This window comes from Pecten maximus, chromosome 15 (genome assembly GCF_902652985.1).
Source record: "Pecten maximus chromosome 15, xPecMax1.1, whole genome shotgun sequence".
NCBI classification, from domain to species: Eukaryota; Metazoa; Mollusca; class Bivalvia; order Pectinida; family Pectinidae; genus Pecten; species Pecten maximus.
In genome coordinates this window covers 4,549,409-4,565,385 of record NC_047029.1, presented here as the reverse complement: position 1 = coordinate 4,565,385, position 15,977 = coordinate 4,549,409, and the positions used below count along the sequence as shown (strand labels likewise).

The 15,977-nt window shown below is 35.5% G+C and overlaps 1 protein-coding gene and 1 long non-coding RNA gene across 2 annotated transcripts; one reads left to right on the top strand and one right to left on the bottom strand.

Annotated features, from left to right (window-relative positions):
• The first annotated feature begins 32 nt into the window (after window positions 1-32).
• On the top strand, window positions 33-15,688 carry LOC117344183 (1-deoxyxylulose-5-phosphate synthase YajO-like). Its single transcript, XM_033906839.1, has 8 exons — window positions 33-229; window positions 5,027-5,089; window positions 8,089-8,274; window positions 9,279-9,437; window positions 10,654-10,832; window positions 12,688-12,739; window positions 13,388-13,549; window positions 14,092-15,688. Exons 1-8 carry the CDS (start codon window positions 110-112, stop codon window positions 14,185-14,187), a joined length of 1,017 nt encoding a protein of 338 aa, XP_033762730.1. The 5' UTR covers window positions 33-109; the 3' UTR covers window positions 14,188-15,688.
• LOC117344184 lies at window positions 5,947-6,751 on the bottom strand. The gene is made up of 2 exons (XR_004536126.1): window positions 6,440-6,751; window positions 5,947-6,077 (listed from the first exon to the last, which is right to left on the bottom strand). It is a non-coding gene; the product is annotated as an uncharacterized LOC117344184 (long non-coding RNA).
• Window positions 15,689-15,977: the final 289 nt, after the last annotated feature.

Here is a 15,977-nt window from a genome sequence, read left to right as displayed (position 1 = left end):
TATTTAGTTTGCGACAATATAATTCTGTTTGTGGCAGTGTTGTTATCATTGATGATTCCCCCTTGCCGGTGTCTTGTCCTAGATTTAGTCATTCTTATCGAAATCAAACATGGCTGTGCCTCGCGTGAAACTCCCCGGTACTGAACTCGAGGTGTCCAGAGTTTGTCTCGGATGCTGGCAATTCAACAGCAATAAAGACTCCGTCAACTGGGATGCGCAACCCATCGAAGTGAGTAGATCGGAACAGTCGATTCGCCCCTCGAGCTCCCCCTTGAGTTTTTGGGATCAGTGTTTGGAAAGCTTCTAAGTCCAACAGTATAAAACTCACACCCTTCTAATTTGGTTTAAACATTCATTAGATGTCTAGGAGTAATGTTATGGCAAAAATTGTGATTTTTTCGCATTTTACCATTTTGTGAACTTAACTTTTTTAGCACCAAAATCCACTTTTTGGGGTAATTCCAAAATTATGCTCTCACACCCTTCTAATTTGGTTTATGCATTCATTAGATGTCCAGGAGTGATGTTATATCAAAATCATGCAAAAAAAAAATTGTGATTATTTTGGCATTTTACTATTTAGTGGACTTATTTTTTTGGCACAAAAACCTTCTTTAAAGATTTTTGGGTTAAGTTTTGGAAAGCTTGTACAAAAACTGTAAGTCCACACCCTTCTTATTTGGTTTATACATCCATTAGAAGTCTATAGGAGCGATATTATGTGACGTACAATTTCAAAATGACATGCTTATACATACATAAAAAATGAATGCATAGTGTGATTGCTGCCGCCGGTGAGCTTTCGCAATCATTGATTGCACTTGTTTGGTTTGGATATGTTACATGGCGCCTGTCATATGTTTTTCGTCGTGTTAACCTCTTACGTTTTTGGAGTACTACTACCCCATACAAATCTTAGTATTGACAAGAATACTACTAAATTATTCATCAATGGCAAATTAGATAAAGTTGTCCTCGTCAAATTATAAGAATCATAGATTAGGCCTAACAAGTTACTGTCTAGACTAGTACTGCAGTACGTATAAAAGTTTAAAATGTAAATGGTTTACAAACTTCTTCAACCGTTCTTGACAGACAGATCTACGAATACATTGTTACAGTATTGGTGCAGTGGTGCCAATCACCATTAATTTCCAAGGTGACTTATTAGCTATAGAGTAGGCCTATCTATGTGTGGATGGGCAGAAATCCACATGTAATACAAAGATTTGTGGAATTGATTCTTTGAGTTGTGAAGCAGTCTGCTATAATTCCCTGTCTGAAATTTTCTTTTAATAATATATACCCAGTTATATAGGGGATTTCATTAGCTGACCATATATACATGTAACAAATGATTTCCACAATAAACCAATTTCAAGAAAAAGTGTCTTTGGAAGAATCAACGGTCTGATGCATGGAATTTTTATGTAATTCCCACTATTAATACAAGGGGAATAGTTGATGATAATTTCCTCGTGACAGAAATCAGTTGATTTGCACTTCTTTTTTCTTATATAAAGTAAATGATGCCTAAAACAATGCAACAAAGAGCAATTAAAAAAAAGTTCCTAGAATCCATGTAAGATATATCAATACAATAGAACAATGTTTCACGACATTTATGCATACCTATTGTTCCATTTTTGCCCCCGCTAATTTTAACTTAAGTATCAACTCCTCTGGTAAATGTAGGTCAAACCGTCTGATGTAGCTTATAGATTAATGTAGGTCAAACCGTCTGATGTAGCTTATAGATTAATGTAGGTCAAACCGTCTGATGTAGCTTATAGATTAATGTAGGTCAAACTGTCTGATGAAGCTAGGTTAATGTAGGTCAAACTGTCTGATGAAGCTAGGTTAATGTAGGTCAAACTGTCTGATGAAGCTAGGTTAATGTATGTCAAACTCTCTAATGAAGCTAGGTTAATGTAGGTCAAACTGTCTAATGAAGCTAGGTTAATGTAGGTCAAACTGTCTAATGAAGCTAGGTTAATGTAGGTCAAACTGTCTAATGAAGCTAGGTTAATGTATGTCAAACTGTCTAATGAAGCTATGTTAATGTAGGTCAGACTGTCTGATGAAGCTAGGTTAATGTAGGTCAAACTGTCTAATGAAGCTAGGTTAATGTTATGTAGGTCAAACTGTCTAATGAAGCTAGGTTAATTATGTATGTCAAACTGTCTAAGGAAGCTAGGTTAATGTAGGTCAAACTGTTTGATGAAGCTAGCTAGGTTAATGTATGTCAAACTGTCTAATGAAGCTAGGTTAATGTAGGTCAAACTGTCTGATGAAGCTAGGTTAATGTAGGTCAAACTGTCTGATGAAGCTAGGTTAATGTATGTCAAACTCTCTAATGAAGCTAGGTTAATGTAGGTCAAACTGTCTAATGAAGCTACGTTAATGTAGGTCAGACTGTCTGATGAAGCTAGGTTAATGTAGGTCAAACTGTCTAATGAAGCTAGGTTAATGTTATGTAGGTCAAACTGTCTAATGAAGCTAGGTTAATTATGTATGTCAAACTGTCTAAGGAAGCTAGGTTAATGTAGGTCAAACTGTTTGATGAAGCTAGCTAGGTTAATGTATGTCAAACTGTCTAATGAAGCTAGGTTAATGTAGGTCAAACTGTTTGATGAAGCTAGGTTAATGTATGTCAAACTGTCTAATGAAGCTAGGTTAATGTAGGTCAAATTGTCTAAGGAAGCTAGATTAATGTAGGTCAAACTGACAAACTCTCTAATGAAGCTAGGTTAGTGTAGGTCAAACAGTCTGATGAAGCTAGGTTAATGTGAGTCAAACTGTCTAATGAAGCTAGGTTAATGTAGGTCAAACTGTCTGATGAAGCTAGGTTAATGTATGTCAAACTGTCTAATATTAATGAAGCTAGGTTAATGTATGTCAAACTGTCTGATGAAGCTAGGTTAATGTAGGTCAAACTGTCTGATGAAGCTAGGTTAATGTAGGTCAAACTGTCTAATGAAGCTAGGTTAATGTAGGTCAAACTGTCTAATGAAGCTAGGTTAATGTATGTCAAACTGTCTAAGGAAGCTAGGTTAATGTATGTCAAACTGTTTGATGAAGCTAGGTTAATGTAGGTCAAACTGTCTAATGAAGCTAAGTTAATGTAGGTCAAACTGTCTAATGAAGCTAAGTTAATGTATGACAAACTCTCTAATGAAGCTAGGTTAATGTAGGTCAAACTGTCTAATGAAGCTAAGTTAATGTAGGTCAAACTGTCTAATGAAGCTAGGTTAATGTATGACAAACTCTCTAATGAAGCTAGGTTAATGTATGACAAACTCTCTAATGAAGCTAGGTTAATGTAGGTCAAACTGTTTGATGAAGCTAGGTTGATGTATGTCAAACTGTCTAATGAAGCTAGGTTAATGTAGGTCAAACTGTTTGATGAAGCTAGGTTAATGTATGTCAAACTGTCTAATGAAGCTAGGTTAATGTATGTCAAACTGCCTGATGAAGCAAGGTTAATGTAGGTCAAACTGTCTAATGAAGCTAGGTTAATGTAGGTCAAACTGTCTAATGAAGCTAGGTTAATGTAGGTCAAACTGTCTAATGAAGCTAGGTTAATGTATGTCAAACTGCCTGATGAAGCAAGGTTAATGTAGGTCAAACTGTCTAATGAAGCTAGGTTAATGTAGGTCAGACTGTCTGATGAAGCTAGGTTCTAGATCTGATGAAGCTACATGTGCACTTGTAGGTTAATTTTTGTCATGCGTTGTATGCATGACTTGTTCAGGTGAGGACTAAATGACCCATTTGATAACACCAACAAAACAGTTACAGGTAATTTCTTACGGATAAGATTGTACTTGATGTGACCTGTAGATCTGCTATAAACCAGCTATTACAAAATGTAACTGGTTGTTTAACATGCTGAAATATGTATACACATGACTACATGTATACATGCATTGTTGAAACCCAATGCTAATTAGCATAATTTATGGTAAGATTTTATTCAGTTATTTGAAAATTGTACTATATATAAAGAACTTTGTTTTCCAGAGTCCAGAAATTTTATAAAACTGTCTCATCTGATTTTCCCTGACTTCCCAAAATTGTATGTGAAGTATCTGTTTGTTTTTATCTCAGCATTATTGACTTAGAGGTCAGAAAGATAAACATTTGAGATATTGAATACAAATACCTGGTATAAGGTCATGGTTGGATCACTTGTTGACCCAGTACAGATTTACATAATGTCTTCTTGTGTGGGAAGAATGCCATTGACATTGTGTGTGTTATCTTGGTATTTACCGTAGTTGTTGAGAATAAACCTGTGTTTGATAGTAAGCACCCCCTCTAGGAGACTAAGGAGCTAATCTATCATTCACTATTTCTTGTGATTTAAGTATGAGAATATTTTTTATTTTGATGCCAATGTCATATCTTATGAGTCATGAGCTCATTTGGGGGCCACGGTAGCTCAGTCGATTAGAGCACCGATCACGTAACCTCAGGTGAAGATCCAAGGTGCATGGTTGATGCCCTTAACCTAGGTGTGTTGGTTTGTGTTTCTCAGGAAGCTTATCATGAAAAAAGGGGTCGGACTGTGCTGTCATGGTTGTGTCCTTGGGCGATACACTTTACCCTAGCTGCTCAGGATGACATGTGCCTGACCTCCCATATGTTGTTCAGTGAGGTAGTCACTAGCTACTACAAAGAGTCCCACCATGAAATGACCCTGGCTGTTCATGGGGTGATAAACCCAGCAAACATATATCTGGCACAGATTCCTAACCCCTACAGTCCTACATATTAACAGTACATCATGTTTCATTATAAAGTGCCAGTGGTGTTAGGGACTTGTATCGAGTCTCTGCGTCCACAGTCACAGTTTTTATATAATTTGTACACATATGTCTTTGTGTACCAGAGATTAACCTCATACCTTCTACAAAGCAATATAAACCCACTCATATAGATCAATTTATAATCACAGTTGTAAGTGAAAATGCAAACAAAATGCTAGGTCGTATTTTTCTTACTTTTCATTTTTCTTTTGCAGCAATCCTGTGCTATTGTTGACAAATGCCTAGAGATTGGAGTGAATTTCTTCGATACAGCAGAGGTAATGTTATATATGCTATTTTGGTCAGAAGCTAGGTCTCCTATATAGTTCCAAAGATATTGCTTGAAGATTATATCATTACACAATTAGTGTGTACCATGCATGCTCTGCCTTATTATAGCAGAGACATATATACAGAGAGATTGGCAGCTCTCTATTTGCCCTTGTGTTTACATAGTGGCCCCTGACCTTCCCACAATCCTTTGCGGTCGCTCGGTTCAGTCCTCACTAGACGACATATTGGAGAAAACTTGAAAACCAGACATATAATTATCGATAATTTCTATTTGAAATCATCACCAAGATCCAGTTATCTGTATATATGTCTCTGATTATAGTTTCAGAGATATTGAATAAAAATGTTTTATCATTACACAATTAGTGTGTACCATGCTGTGCCTTAATTATCCGAGTGATATATATCTAGTAGCTATATAGGTATATAGCAGAATCAACAGATGTTTTATTTAGTAATCGTTGCAAGAGATTAACCTCATAGTACATAATTAATAGGTTAAACTATAAAAATAGAATTCTTAGGGATTAAATTACAAAATTCAATGTATCAGTTTCACTGTAGGACTGTACTTAAATGAACATACATTGTATCAATAACAAATCTGCAAGTGTTGAACTCTAAATTATGGATCCAGTCATTCACTGTACCTTAATTATCCAATGACGCCTCGGTTTTTCTTTGATCTTTTGTTGGCGATATATTGCATACTATGTGATATTTCAAATATCACATATGTGATATCTGAAATATCACATGGCATTTCTGATTGGTCCATGCCTCAGTCTTGAGGCGGGGCCAATTTCAAATGTAGGCGTGACAAATGAACAAAGACAGGAAATGCATTTCAAACAAAATTTAATGAAATACGAGTGCCGTTTAGAAAATTTCCGTCTTCTTTCTTCACCTTGTATGCACGTACAGCCCTGCTGCGATGTACCGTTCTGTCCATAATGAGTTGTTCATCAAAACCTGACCAAACAGAATATAAAACCCTGTTCATATTTTATTAAGTAAAATATATTTTAACAGGTCAGTAAAAAAAAGCATACATTACATGATTACATATAAAATTTCAGTCATTTAAAAAAAATGGTTATACAGATTACGCTAAATGTAACAATATACTTTCGTTGCACAAAAATCCTATCATAAACAAAATCGTGATGAAAATGATAACAAGACGAGTGGATAAAAATACCGATTAACCGATTCATTGATTTCTTTAAACAATTTCACGGATTTTGAAAGGATTTTGTGACATTGTGAACGTCGAAATTTACGAAAAATATTTCATTTCACAATTTGTTCAAACGATATGATTTTAGACTTACCTGCTTGGTAAAGGGAAATAGCGCAGGTCCTCTTTCCGGAATGGTTTATGTAATTTCCCTCGAATCCTGCAGCCTTTCACATGTTTTTCACATTACCATTCAGTTCATTTACAACAATTGGCTGAGTTAATTCCTTGGTATCAACTATTCCAATGTCAGTAGATACCGTGTCACTATCTTCAAGTTCATACTCATACTTATCTACGGCCTGTGATAATGTTATATCGTCGAGGTCAGTGAACACATCGACATCAGTGATCAGTACCTGATCCGTCATGGTTGACAGTCTCACTAGAAATGAATGGGCTACTGTGACAGAAAACAAAACGTGTCAGAAATTGGCGGGAAACATATCACAGTGACAGGTTCTGATCAATTTTATAGCTCCACCCCTAGGCACGTGGGTGACAAAACCTCGGCTGTCATTGGATAAAACAGATACAAAATGGGTACTCGTGACGTATCGCATATATCACACTCGTGCTACGCACTCGTGTGATATATCCGATACATCACTCGTACCCATTATGTATCTATTACTTATTAGCTAGTTATATTTATTTGTAGTATAATGTCTGATGAACACATGGCAGGATCTCATGTATTGGGTATCAGACTTCAACTGTTCCTTCCTAAATCTACTGTATATAATATGACCTAACTTGTAAATAAAGTTAAAAGGCATCTAATCATACTTAAAATATGAAAAATAAGTAAATAAACATCTAAGTGATGGAAGATGATTTCATTTTACAAAATGAATTAGTTTTTATGCAGAAAATGTCAGAACCATGAAAAGTATTTAAAATTTGTGATCACAACATGTGTGAATTTAAGATAAGTTTGAATATTTCTGTAATGAAAAAAAAAAAAAACTTTCTTGGGTTTGAAAATAACTATAAAATCCAAGGTCAGCAGAAATAAGAGAGACTTGATTATGATGTAGAGGATTTTACATGAGTGGCTATGTCATATGGAATTCATTCAGTAAGTTCAATAATTTTATATGCCAATGAGCATTTAGGCAAGTGGCATATCAAATTATTGAACAATTTTAATTACTTTCATTTGACATAGCCATGATCGAGTGTAAGATTATGTTTATCACATAACTACTATTTATGAGAAGAAAAGCAAAAAACTTTAAACTTTTGTTTCTATATAGGTTAGGTGAAATCTGGCTCGAATGGGATATTTCTGTCAACCTAGACAATCATGCAACATCACATATCTATTATGACGTAACAAATTTATTATGACATCACAATAGTGGTATTTGTGTCTTAAGATATTGATGACGTGGCCGTATGGCAGAATGAGCCAGTTATGTGATATAATAAGTTATTCAAGATATTCTACATATTATAAGCTTCAAAGAAGTTTGCAAATTTATTTTTATGCCCCCGCCATGAAATGTGGGGGCATATAGTGTTACCCATATCCGTCGCGTCCCATCCCATCGCACCATGTTGCGTCCTGTCCTGTCCCGATGCAATTTAAATAACTAATCTCAAGAACTACTGATGCACTGATCCTCACCGAACTGTGTTTCGGGGTGTTAAGTGGAATTGGGGGCATTTTTGTTTTACAGACATTTTCTTTTTTCTTTCTTTTTTTCTTTAAATGATTGGCTTATAATTATGTTTCAGGGATATGGAGGGTCAGAGGAAGTTTTGGGGAGAGCCCTGAAGGGTAAAAGGGACCAAGCTGTAGTCGCTACCAAATTCGGCTTCAGGGAGGGGCCTTCAACACCTGCCTACAGCCCTCAGCAGATCGATGAAGCTATCAGCAAAAGTCTGCGTAAACTGGAGATGAATTACGTGGACCTTTTACAGGTGAGTGCATGTTACAGGAGAGAGAAGATGCAACAACCACAAGGACTCTGGAGATCTCCAAATCATTTGAGCTATTTTCATTTCAAAATATTTTATTCAATCAAGCATTTGAATTAATTTACATACAATATTTCATAATAGAGATAGACTTTAGATATAATGTTGATTGGACAACAGGCTAAGCCTATGCAGGTCCTTTTCATTTGAGCTATCTGTGTATCTATTGTTATTTCGGAATTCATTCTCATCTGCTCTTTTCAGTAGGTATTGATTGTTACATCATTTGTTTGTTAGAGTAGCGTCATGAATTAGTGAGAGAAAAAATCAGAACCTTCTCACACAAATGACACAACAATCAATACCTGCTCACAAGAGCAGACAACTCTGCATTACAAAAAGACAGAATATATTCCCCATTAATGAAAAGTGAAAGATGAGTAGAAAGCAAAATTATTGTAAAATTTCCAAACATGAATTGTTAATTAGGAGCTTAATGTAACCTTGATGATACAATAGAATGACAAATCGATCCAGTCCCTTTACAACACTGTTGGTTAGTAGGTTTGTAATTTAATGGTGTGTACACTAACCTAAATGTGTGTATTGACTCAATCGGCCCCCATCGGCTGTCAAGTTATCACTATACTGACAGAGTGAAATGAAGTAACTCTGATAGATCAGAATGGTTATTCACCCACAAGAGTTTATCCTCAATTTATATAATCCAGGTAAGATTTTACACTGTACTATGTGTTGGTGTAAAAATTTACCAACTTTTAGCAGCATTAATAATCACCGGTAGGGGTTCATATTTTATTGGTTTAAAACTAATCACTAATATTACATGTAGTTAAAATTTGTACCTCCTTACAGTTTTAGATTACTCACATTTGAATCTTGTGTACTATGAAAAATATATTATTGCCTTTAAAGAAGTTATGTTTTAATCAATGGTGTGCTCACTGATTTACACGACCTTAAGGTTTCCACTTTATATATCACAGGTACATTTCCCCAGTTTTCTGTGTGACTATGATGAGTGCCTGAAGGAGCTGGACAGACAGATAGGACTAGGAAGAATTCGTCACTACGGTGTCTCAAACTTTGGACCCAAAAATATCAAAGCTTTTTCAGATGCTGGGGCCAAAATGGTTTCCAATCAGGTAATTCTGTAAATTTCATCTTGAATTGGAGAAATCAGTCATGCATACAGTCTTACATCTTTTGAAAGTATTTTATACAGTATTTTGATTAAAATTTTAACTTAAATAAGTACATTATCTGAGCTTCTTTAAAATTTGTTAATGAACGAAGAATTAATTTTTCAGATTATATATAGAAACATTGCATAATCCGTGTGTTAAAGTGTCCTTCAAAATTCTCCAAGTATATATATCATCACCATATTAACCAAGGGACCGAACTCTAAGATTTAAAGTAGGAGATTAGCTTTATGTAGAATATTGAAACATTACATATAAAGTTGTGTTATAATTAGCATACAATACATTACCAAACTGAAATAGACAAAGGTGGGCTTATTGTCAGTTAGATTATAATGTGACAGTATATGTAGGTATTATAAAAAAGTATGTTGTACAACTATCGACTGGCCAATAGAAATATCACCTTCAATGGTAGATAAGACCTAAACCCTGTATTCATCTTCTACATAACATTTTGACAATACAAAAGAAATGTATGTACCAAATTTATCCTCAAAGAAGCCCCCTCCGGTCCCTTAGTGTAAAAGTTTAGTACTGTATTTATCCTCAAAGAAGCCCCCTCCCTTAGTGTAAAAGTTTAGTACTGTATTTATCCTCAAAGAAACCCCCTCCGGTCCCTTAGTGTAGAAGTTTAGTACTGTATTTATCCTCAAAGAAGCGCCCTCCCTTAGTGTAAAAGTTTAGTACTGTATTTATCCTCAAAGAAGCCCCCTCCCTTCGTGTAAAAGTTTAGTACTGTATTTATCCTCAAAGAAGCCCCCTCCGGTCCCTTAGTGTAACAGTTTAGTACTGTATTTATCCTCAAAGAAACCCCCTCCCTTAGTGTAAAAGTTTAGTACTGTATTTATCCTCAAAGAAGCCCCCTCCGGTCCCTTAGTGTAACAGTTTAGTACTGTATTTATCCTCAAAGAAACCCCCTCCCCTAGTGTAAAAGTTTAGTACTGTATTTATCCTCAAAGAAGCCCCTCCGGTCCCTTAGTGTAAAACTTTGAAAAAGCATTGGGAGTGCTTCCTTGTGAATTAATTTAAGCTAACTATAACTTTAAAATGATGATTCTGCAGAAATGAAGAAGGGGGTTTACTTGTGGGTAAGAGCTTGTTTGCAGATATATATATAGCACTATATATATATTAAGGCGTTTTGATATTGTAGATGGGTTACAACCTGTTATGGAGGTCAGCCGAGTTTGATGTGATCCCTGAGTGTAAGGCGAGAGATATCGGAATCCTGGCTTACTCTCCACTCCAACAGGGATTACTCAGTGGCAGGTTCTCATCAGCGGCGGACGTTCCTGAGGGAAGAAAGAGAGGCAAGCTCTTCTCACCAGAAAGGTACATTATCCTGATTACAATTGCTAGGAATGTGTCAGTTACACCATTCTAGAATTACATAGCCAGGAATGTGTCAGTTACACCATTCTAGAAATAACATAGCCAGGAATGTGTCAGTTTCACCAATCTAGAATTACATAGCCAGGAATGTGTCAGTTACACCATTCTAGAATTACATAGCCAGGAATGTGTCAGTTTCACCAATCTAGAATTACATAGCCAGGAATGTGTCAGTTACACCATTCTAGAATTACATAGCCAGGAATGTGTCAGTTTCACCAATCTAGAATTACATAGCCAGGAATGTGTCAGTTACACCATTCTAGAATTACATAGCCAGGAATGTGTCAGTTACACCATTCTAGAATTACATAGCCAGGAATGTGTCAGTTTCACCAATCTAGAATTACATAGCCAGGAATGTGTCAGTTACACCATTCTAGAATTACATAGCCAGGAATGTGTCAGTTTCACCAATCTAGAATTACATAGCCAGGAATGTGTCAGTTTCACCAATCTAGAATTACATAGCCAGGAATGTGTCAGTTTCACCAATCTAGAATTACATAGCCAGGAATGTGTCAGTTTCACCAATCTAGAATTACATAGCCAGGAATGTGTCAGTTTCACCAATCTAGAATTACATAGCCAGGAATGTGTCAGTTTCACCAATCTAGAATTACATAGCCTGGGGTGTGTCAGCATCACAAATCTACAATTACATAGTTTGGGGTGTGTCAGTATCACAAATCCACAATTACATAGTTCGGGGTGTGTCAGTATCACAAATCCACAATTACATAGTTTGGGGTGTGTCAGTATCACAGATCTACAATTACATAGTTTGGGGTGTGTCAGTATCACAAATCTACAATTACATAGTTTGGGGTGTGTCAGTATCACCAATCTACAATTACATAGTTTGGGGTGTGTCAGTATCACAGATCTACAATTACATAGTTTGGGGTGTGTCAGTATCACAAATCTACAATTACATAGTTTGGGGTGTGTCAGTATCACAGATCCACAATTACATAGTTTGGGGTGGGTCAGTATCACAGATCTACAATTACATAGTTAGGGGTGTGTCAGTATCACAGATCTACAATTACATAGTTTGGGGTGTGTCAGTATCACAGATCTACAATTACATAGTTTGGGGTGTGTCAGTATCACAGATCCACAATTAATAATTTGGGGTGTGTTGGCATCACAAATCTACAATTACATAGTTTGGGGTGTGTCAGCACCACAGATCTACAATTACATAGTTTGGGGTGTGTCAGTATCACAAATCTACAATTACATAACCTGGGGTGTGTCAGTAGAGCTGTTAAAGTTTGATATATGTTTCGGCTGTGTTTCTTAGCAACCTGATATCACTGATCATCTTTTGCTGTCATTATTGTGGGCCTCTTACATGTATATGTTGCTAAACATTAAATTATATTTACATTTGCTCCGCATTTCCCCATTGACAGAATGCTAAGAGGCAGTTGCCACCATACGCCTATAACACCCAGTGCCTCAGGCTATAACACCCAGTGGGTCATGTGACATTAAAAAAGGCAGGATGTTTTTGTGTTGGTTTTTTTTTTTTTTTCAAATTGACGAAAATGGTAAGACAATGTAAATATAAGTATTGAACAGTGGTTTTAATGTTGTTATAATCGATATGGCAGCAAGATGTATGGTGGGCAAATGTAGCATGGAAACCCTAACTGCTTAAATGTAATCACCAGCTACTACATGGAGACAAGGACTCATAATGGCCCTGGTTGTTTGATAAATACCTACATTTTTTTAAGCAAACAATCCTATCAATATTTTTATTTTCCTTTTTTTATACACACAGCTGTAAGTCTGGCAGACATGGACAACCTGGAGCTGAACAGGAAGTTTTTGAGGTAATTTGAGTCTATGATTCTAATACAAGGTGTTAATCTGTTTTTGTTTCATTATCAATTTTTATCACTGCATCATGAAATTGGCAGCATATGGTCCTGCCATCCTGTTCTGTTGAAATGTAATCAAAAGCTAATCTCAGGAACTGCTGATGCGATCCTCACCAAACTGTTTTGGGGTGTCAAGTGGCAGCGGGGGCATTTATGTCTAACAGACATTTCCTAGTTCATGAAGAATAACCCTTTCACTCCTACTGTTCTTGCTCGAGTTCCTATGATAAATGAATGACAAAGTCCACTTATAAGTTTATTAGTGTTTAAGGTTAAGAAGGTTTCCCCCAATTTGATACAAAAGATGAAAATGTGCCAGATTTCTAACTGTTGATATCATGCTTAAAACCTTCAGCTGTCACAGTGATAATTTAAATTGCCAGAATCACCTAAAATTATGTTCTTGGTGTGTGTTAGTCAAAGGTATACATCTTGTATAGATACATGATATGGTAAATTTTCTTGTAAAAAACATGTAGTGTGTCTATACTTGTGTTCTTTATTGCAGACCAGTACTATTTTGCAATCCTATGACTTTGTTAAACTGATGTAACACGGCTGTGTTTGTTACTGACTTTGGTGGTACTTCATGTTTTGTAGGCATTGCCGAAATTGCAGGCAATTTGTAAAAAGGCTGGTGTTAGTATGGCCCAGGCCTCTCTAGCATGGGTATTACAGCAGGATAACTGTCCGGTGGTGATAGTCGGAGCCAGGACTCCGGAACAGATGGTTGAGAATAGCCAAGTGATTACATTACCTGATGTAAGTACTGTGTATTGTTCTGATAGATGTAGGTAAAACTGTTGTGATACCTTTACATAAGGTATGATTTGAGGAAAAGTATAATTAAAGTTATTTTTTCATTTACTGTGTTCTTGGCTAGAGTTATTTCCCCTGACAAAGTAATTACTGTGAAAATGTAATGTAAAATATAGAAATATCACGGAAAGAAGCAGTTTGATTTTAACAGTATGATGTGTTTGGACAAGCATTGACTGTCTTTATATATGGAGTCTTCCTATATTTTAAGTCTTTGTTGCAAAATGTGGATGGCATTCCTGTTCCTGAAATGCTTTCTGAAAATAGTTTAATTCTCTTCTTACATGTACACAATTTCGCAGTATTAACCTCCAAAAAAAAACACATTTTAACATTAACAAATCATGATCAGTGGAAACTTAATGTATACACCAGCATATGTGTTTTATCATTTAAATTCATCACCTAATGGAGGTAATAAAAATGTTCGTTAAATAGTGTGATACTGCATTTAACTGTGTATTAATTTAGATATTTTCTTGCAGTCTGTAGTAAAGGAGATGACAGAAGTCACTGATCCTGTCAAACAGAAGATTGGTCGCGTGCTGGATCAATGGGCCCACCCAGATCGCTGTGAATAGATATGAAAATGATCTATTTGGTGCTTTATTTTTGTGAATTTGCAAATTTGAAAATGAAAGTATTTCTGCTGGCTCTGAAAAATGAAATGTGAATGGTTTTATAAGTGTCTAATTCTGAGTCATTTTAATGAATAACAAATTAATTGTGATTTGGAATTTCTGTTAACATTTGTTGATTTTCAAACTTGATATAATCATGTAATTAATATCACTTTATGATATTTATTGTTGGTCAGTACTGTAAAAAGGGAAGTTGAATATATACATGTATATAGGTTAAGGCAAGTCTTAATAAACCTTTGACATCTATATTATCAACTTGTGTATAACAAAGACATGTATATTACATAAAGAAAATCTTACATGATTTTCCATTAAGTACATGTACATGTTATGAAATTCGGAGGGAAAATCGCTAATTTCCTATGAAATTATACCAAATCTAAGATTTTTTTATCACGTAATTACTAAGATACATTTTAAACATTCCTGAAAACAGCATTTATCAGATTGTTTTTAAATCTAAAATTGCCGTTATCTTGCACAATTCCTTTATTTGAGACCAAACAGTGTCTGTGACAATCATGAAATTATGACTTAATAATTGAAACAAAGATGACCTACAACCAATGTCTAATTATAGTGACATCACACATGTTGATGACAGTAAATTTAATGGTTGCTATATTACACTGACAACAGGGTATAGTAGATGTAGTTACAAGGTGAAACAAATTATACTATGAAATAAACAACTGATCTGCGCCAAATCATGTTATAAATAAAATTATCTCCAATCAAGAATGTAAAGGTTGTATATATTATACAATGCTTTGTCTGACAGTAAAACTTATGTTAGAGTTTGCTAATGGTGAAGTTTTTTGTACACTGAACATCATATTCATGAAGAATTATACTAGACCTGGTACATTGCATGTTGTTTTTACATGTACATACATTGAGATGTATAAATTTGTTTTTCATTTCACTTGAATATTGGATTAAGCATTTTCACTTTTATTTAGAAAACTACAAAACAAAGATATATGTATGTACATAGAGAAAAATTAGCATCATTTTAAAATGTAAGATAATTACTCCACATTTTTGTTTTTGAGATTCAAGGTATACATACAGGGCATACTAGTTTAGAATTGTCAATGATGCTCTGAAAGCACACTGCATTTTTGGTTTCATGTGTGGTTGAACTCATTATATATCAGTATGTACAATGTTCTTCAGTCCGGGAGACTAAAACATTATACCTGTTGACATGTGAGGTTGGAATTGATAAAATATAGTTCTGTAAGTCAAAACTAAGTCCTAGTCAAAACATATTATATTAACCAGATGTACACAGTGTATCCCCATATTTCATGTATGTATATGCATGCATATATACACTGCTGGGTCACGGTACATGTTTGGAGAATTTCTATTACAGAGTGATTACAATGTAAAAAGTGTATGGAATTAAAAAAATAATCAAAAGCTATCAAGACCTGTTCTTCATTAGTTACTGTCTGTATATTCCTAATAATTTATTAGCTCACCTGGTCTGAAGGACCGGTGTGCTTTTGCCATGGCGGCGTTCGTCTGTCCATCCATCTTCTGTCGCCTGCCAACATTTTCTTTAAATCCCTACTTGTCCTGAACGCCTGAAAAGATTTTGAAAAAAAAAATGGTCTGGAGCATTATTGACCAAAAGTGATTGAATGTATAAACGGAGGGTGTGGGTCCCCTGGGGCCGGAGGGCCGGAGGGCCGGAGGCCGGAGGGCCGGAGGGCCGG

Bases quoted from the DNA above. Each gene is read 5' to 3' on its own strand.
- LOC117344183 (XM_033906839.1), top strand. From the start codon at position 110: ATGGCTGTGCCTCGCGTGAAACTCCCCGGTACTGAACTCGAGGTGTCC. The intron at 5,090-8,088 runs GTAATGTTATAT...ATTATGTTTCAG, and splicing joins ATTTCTTCGATACAGCAGAG to GGATATGGAGGGTCAGAGGA. The intron at 10,833-12,687 runs GTACATTATCCT...TTATACACACAG, and splicing joins AAGCTCTTCTCACCAGAAAG to CTGTAAGTCTGGCAGACATG.